Source organism: Callorhinchus milii, unplaced genomic scaffold (assembly GCF_018977255.1).
Source record: "Callorhinchus milii isolate IMCB2004 unplaced genomic scaffold, IMCB_Cmil_1.0 Scaffold7, whole genome shotgun sequence".
Classification (NCBI taxonomy): Eukaryota; Metazoa; Chordata; class Chondrichthyes; order Chimaeriformes; family Callorhinchidae; genus Callorhinchus; species Callorhinchus milii.
Window position 1 is genome coordinate 23,725,918 of NW_024704748.1, and position 6,234 is coordinate 23,732,151.

The window sequence follows — 6,234 nt, forward strand, 5'->3', positions numbered from 1 at the left end:
ACTAACTATTCTACAGCCTTGTTCAGCTGTCTAATATTTACTGAATGATTCACCAACTGCATTTCTTAACGTATGTGCGATCTACAAGGCAAACTTAAAAGCGAGATCGAGATTGTATTTAATTGTATTTGAATTGTAATCACATGTGCATTTTAATTAAGGTAAAGAACGGGGCATTTTGAAGTGTCCCCAAAAACACGTTTTCAGTGTAAGAACACATTACAAATAGCTGAGAGCGTCTAAAGTCAATTTCTTTCATGTTAGTGCTCAAATTAATTAATGATTGCTTGAAAAGTTCCTGGGGTTTCAAAAGCCATTTCTTGTCATTAGAGAATAAATAGCAAATACTAATCACAGGGCTCCCAGTTTTATTTTAAAAAATGCAAAAAGGACTTTTAAGTGTTTCTTTTGGTCTTCCTGTAAATATATCATGCACGTGTTAAATGTTGCCAGTTACCAGAATTATTCAGAAGATTAACGACCTGTGGCCGGACAGATTGGGGGGTGGGGAAAAAGTTTGTAAATTGAAGTTGGTTTGCAGGCAGGTTAGAAGGAAATGAATCATGTGGCCGACAGTCTATAAAACCCATGTGCTTCACTCACTTCCCACAGCGAGCCAATTCACCGGGTCCCATCACCATGCTCCTGGCTCTCCAGCTCACACTTCTGTCCTCTCTTATACTCATCAGATGGGGTGGCTGCGAGAAACTCTTTCATATCCGTGATCACTCAGATATACTGTCCATCTCAGAACAACAGGCGAGTCCCATCCTGGATCAGAAGGCAGCTCAGGTAAAATGTGATCTCTAAGGCTATATATTTTATATATTATATATATGCGCGTGTGTGTATATAAAGCGGTGTGGGTTAATCAACAAATACATTAAGGTTTTTTTTTGTTACCGAATAGTGGCTTAGTTATTTTATGGTGTATTGGATGGAGAGGTGAGGTTTGCAACATCTCAAGCGTAAGAAGGGAAGGGGGGTAAAGTGAGAAAGATTTTACAGGTTGTATGTGTGGGTATAAGGATTATTATTATTATTTTAGTGGAAAGAACAGGAATAAAGGTCACTTGGCACAGTGTGTATGGTTGAGGAGCCCATTAACACTCACATATGAGGAATGGCTACTTTGGCTGAATGGTCATTTTATGCCAATCTTATGGATTTATACTTTAGCAGAAGTAGCTGCCTTGTGGGGGGTTAAATAAATTTGAGCTGTACTGTTCCTTTACTATTCAATATATTTTTGATCAGAATTTGAAATTCTCTGTGTATCTATTATATATGTCTGCTAAATCTTGACAATCACATTTCTTGAACATTATCTTGCATGCTGTCGTAGAAATACTTGGCTAAATATGGGTGGACAGAGCAAGTGAACTGGGATAATAATGAGGACCAGAACAGTGCAGATGAGCATCCAGCTCCTAAAGAGCTACTGGATATCCTCCAAGAGGGATCTTCATTGTCCAGACAAGTGGGAAACACTCAGACGGAGCCAACTAAAAGCATTGTCTACGTACAGGCTTTGAAAGAGTTCCAAGAGGTCAATGGCTTACCTATGACAGGAAAACTGGATGAAGCAACTAAGGATGCTATGAACAAGCCACGATGTGGGGTTCCAGATAAGAAAGTTCTGCTCAATGATACATCCAACTTCAACCAGACCACTCACTTAAACAGCACCACAGATAATGGTGATGGAGGTACCAATGCGACTGTAAATTCCAAAGAGCGGAAGAAACGTTTTTTGCAGTTACTGCTTTCTCCCAGACAGGAACAAACAGGTGGATCCTTTTTGCAGAGCAGAGCCTTTTCCAAATCAAAGCTCACATGGCGCCTAATGGGAGAAGGTTACAGCAGACAACTCTCCATCGAAGACCAAAGATATATGCTAAGGTTGGCTTTTAGGATGTGGAGTGAGGTTACGCCTATAGAGTTCGAAGAGGAGGTCACTTCCCCTGCCTCAATGATTGACATCCGACTAGGCTTTGGGACAGGTAACATTAACATCTGCAGCATATCAGAACCGCTATACAGATAGTAATAATCCTCTTTGCATTTGATATATCGCCTTATCACGTTGAGACATAACATAAGACCTTGAGACCTCTCAAAGCGCTTCATAGAATATACTGCAAAGTGGATTGACTATATTGTGTGGGCGAAATGTAGCAGCCAATTCCATTAACATGTCTTAACATTTCTCAAGCATAAAATACTGATGTATTTTGTGTGTTAAATGCTGGATAAACAAAGGATTCACAATCAATTTATTGTAGTTCACCATAGTTAGTTTAATGTTGTACACCTAACGATCAGACGATCATGCTGCTCTAACTATAATTGAAGTTTTTTTGGGGTTTGCTCCAGGTCGACATTTGGGCTGCACTCGGGCATTTGATGGCAATGGACAGGAGTTTGCTCACGCCTGGCAACTGGGTGACATTCATTTTGATGATGATGATCAATTTACAACTCTAAACAATCCAAATGGGATTAGCCTGCTGAAAGTAAGATCTTTTGATGGCAATTGCAGAAAATTTCACTCTTTTTGCTCTCTAATGGGAATGAATTCAAACACTTTGTATGAAAACCATCTTGAAGAGTTGGCGATAATCATTATGAGTTTCTACTGCATTAACTTTCGTTTTAGTGGGCAATAAAATAACAATCAAGTTAAAAGCTCTACAGCATCATAGGTTTAGAGCACAGAAATCATTTGGGCTACAGTGTTTTTATACTGTAGTACCATTCCCCGCTTTTTCACCATACTTTAATATTTTAAAGTTTTATATGTAGAGGTATGGGGAAAGGCAGATACATGGGACTGAAAGGATTGCTCTTAAGAGAGTTGGTACAGACATGATAGGCTGGATGGCCTTCTTCTCTGCAGTAAATGTGTTCCAATTAGTTTTTACATACATTATGGATACGAGAGTACTACTATAAATGAATGACTCACTGAGCTTTTGAAGAACCATCGGAAATGTTTACTATTTATGGGGAAAGGATTCTTTGCCTTCATAAGTGTTCCTATCTGTCCAATTGTACAGGTGGCTGTCCATGAAATAGGTCACGTGCTGGGTTTACCTCACACCTACAGAACTGGTTCAGTAATGCAGTCCAGCTACATCCCACACGAAGTCGGCTTTGAGCTGGATTGGCTCGATAGGAAAGCTGTTCAGCAACTTTATGGTAAGTACAGATTTACATTTCTATAATTTCCAATTCACTCACATTATGGGATATTATAGAAATTACTAGGACATTTCCCCACGTCTGTTAATCCAACTGCCAAGGATTGAAAAACTATTAAAATCACTCTCAGTATTTTGGTTAGATAATTGTACTGCTGATATACTAATACAAAGAATATTATATAACTACAGTGCTGTAGTGATACAATATTGTATCACTAAGCTTGCTAACTAAGCTTTGAAACGGGAGAAGTTTGAAATAAACATTAACCAAAACTTTCCATCAGCGAAAAACTTTCTTTTTNAAACTCATAGTTGTGGGCTTTTCCTTCTATGAGACACAACTTCCTTTGCTGCTTCTTCTCTGAGTTCAGTGAATATTTCGACACAGGTCATTTAACTATCATACCTCCTTAATTTTCAAATTGAAAATGGAATGTTTGACCTGAGTTCAGCCTTGTCCATTTTACATTAACTATTAATTTTAGCAGAATTAAAAAAAAATCTCCAATCTCACTGTTTTCATGCTTCCAATGCTTTGCATTCTGTAATTATTAAGAGCTGAGAGATTTTCATGTTACAGATATTGCACTACTGTAACACAACTAAAAAAGACAGTGAAGCCACATATAAAGAGATTTTAGCTACATGTATACTTTCCTTTAGAAATGCACAGAAATGAAGGGAAATGTATATATAATTGTGGTGCAATTGACTAGACGCGAGTCATGTAAATCATTCATTAGTACAATGCCATCTTTTATAAAACAATGGCTTGATTGTATTGCCTAGCCTTTGATGAATAAATACTAAATTGTTAATGCATAGAAAGTACAGAATGACATTTTTCATAAATTTGGCTTTTTTTTTAAAAAAAAGGTGTTTGTGAAGGTCCCTTTGATACAATATTTGACTGGATTCGCAAAGAAAGAAATCAATATGGTGAACTGGTGGTTCAATTTAACACCTATTTCTTCAGAAATGGCTGGTACTGGCTGTACGAGAACCGCAATAACCGGACACGCTATGGAGATCCAATTGCTCTCTCAGTTGGATGGCGTGGAATTTCATATGAGGGGATTGACGCCTTTGTACACATTTGGACATGGACAAAATATGCCACCTACTTTTTCAAAGGTAATGCAATACTCAACAAAGTGTGATAAGATATTCTATTGTTAGTTTGTTAGAAATGTTAGTTTCAAACTGAATTTCGAATTCTCTCTTACAGGGACTCAGTATTGGAGATATGATAATGAAAATGATATTGCGTATACTGCAGATGCAAAGGGAAAGAGATATCCTAAGTTAATTTCTGAAGGCTTTCCAGGTGTCCCAAGTCCAATTGATACAGCTTTTTACGATAGAAGAGACCAACACATCTACTTCTTCAAAGATTCAAATGTAAGTTTAAATACTCATGTTTACATTAAGGCAAGCCAAATTGAATACGACACCTCACATTAGTATTTGTACAAACACGTGGTCGTACAAAGCCAACAAAACAGATAGCTACCAATTTCAAAATCTTTGTAAATTGAAATTCCTAATGTTCATCACATACTAGTTTCCTTAGTCAATGTTCTTAGCCTGCAAATACAGTACATTTCATAGTAAATTGCTTTGGGACATCCTCTCAACGTGAATAATTTAAAAGCCTCAGTATATAAATGACTAAACACCCGTGAAAACATAGTGTGTTGTATTTTCTGTTATTTTAATACCGTAGGCAAAATTGTCCTGCTGCTTGGTTCAACATATCTACTAAGTATACAACCATTTGGTAAGAATGCAATAGGATTTGTTTTGGTGCTTTAACATGTAGCTGTTAAAAAAAATAAGATTATTGCAAGAACGACTAATTTCAAGATGCAATCCAAATCACGCAGATGGTAATATGACCCTAAGAATGATAGCAAAGATGGAGTAGAGTGAGGCAACTGGAGTATTGGACAGGAAAGCATAGGAGTGAATGAGAACAGCAATATTTTATTCATATTACAGTCTGATCCAATTATAAATGTTTCAATTATTATACTATTGAAATGTGTTTATATAAATCAAAGTATCAGTTAAATATTTCTAAAATCGTTTCTTTTTTTAAATTTGCTTTATTTATAGGTGATTGCTTTCAATGTAAATACTAAACAGGTCAATGGTTATCCCAAAAGAATTGTAGATGTCTTTCCAGGAGTGGTGCTGGATGATCACCCCATCAGCAATCTGAATGCTGTGTATTACTCATACAAGTATCAATCCATCTTTTTCTTCAAAAATAATTTCTTCTGGAAAGTGGTCAATGAGAGAGATAAACAGCGGAATCCATCACTGCCATACAATGGATTGTTTCCCAAAAGAAAGATAGGAGATCAATGGTTTGATATTTGTAATGTTCACTCTTCAGTTCTGGAAATGAACTAAATATGCTTAGAGACTTCTGACAACAAACTGGAAGCTGAAGTGAAAAAATAAACTGCTTGTAAACCAGAGTTAATATAATGCATGACAAAGGCCGGATAGACTATAGATTGGCCTACTTTTTAAACTTGTATGACAACGGTTCTACTAGCCTGCAAATATGATTGTCTTGCTTTTTAAACAATGCTACAAACTTTAACCCCAACTGTGGTAATAGTTTCTTATTTGCTAAATATTAATATTTGACCAGGGCGGACCTAAAAATCTATTTATTTCTTGATATAGTTAAGACAGTTTGGGAAAAAATCTGATTTTCCACTAACAGACACAAGTAGAACTATTCAGCATATTTCTCCACCATTGAAATACAACATTTTTCAACTGACCTTTGTACAATATCTGCACTTATTGTTTTAGATTATGTCTTTGCTTAGTTCTGTGTATGCAAAAATATTGATTGACAAATAGAACATAATCTCAATCTTTGTTTTTATATTTGTATTAAATATTTTATTTTTAAAAAAACATGTAGCTTTGACTGAGGATAAACCTTTTAAACAAAACACACAAACTGTAGAACATTGCCAAATAATGGGAAACTTTGCAGAGCTCT

General features: G+C 36.2%; 1 protein-coding gene across 1 annotated transcript; it reads left to right on the top strand.

Annotated features, from left to right (window-relative positions):
* Positions 1–611: 611 nt before the first annotated feature.
* mmp21 (matrix metallopeptidase 21) lies at positions 612–6,174 on the top strand. Its single transcript, XM_007903966.2, has 7 exons — positions 612–792; positions 1,346–2,003; positions 2,377–2,516; positions 3,060–3,201; positions 4,083–4,340; positions 4,435–4,607; positions 5,325–6,174. The coding sequence occupies exons 1-7, from the start codon at positions 640–642 to the stop codon at positions 5,622–5,624; spliced, it is 1,824 nt and encodes a 607-aa protein (XP_007902157.1). The 5' UTR covers positions 612–639; the 3' UTR covers positions 5,625–6,174.
* Positions 6,175–6,234: the final 60 nt, after the last annotated feature.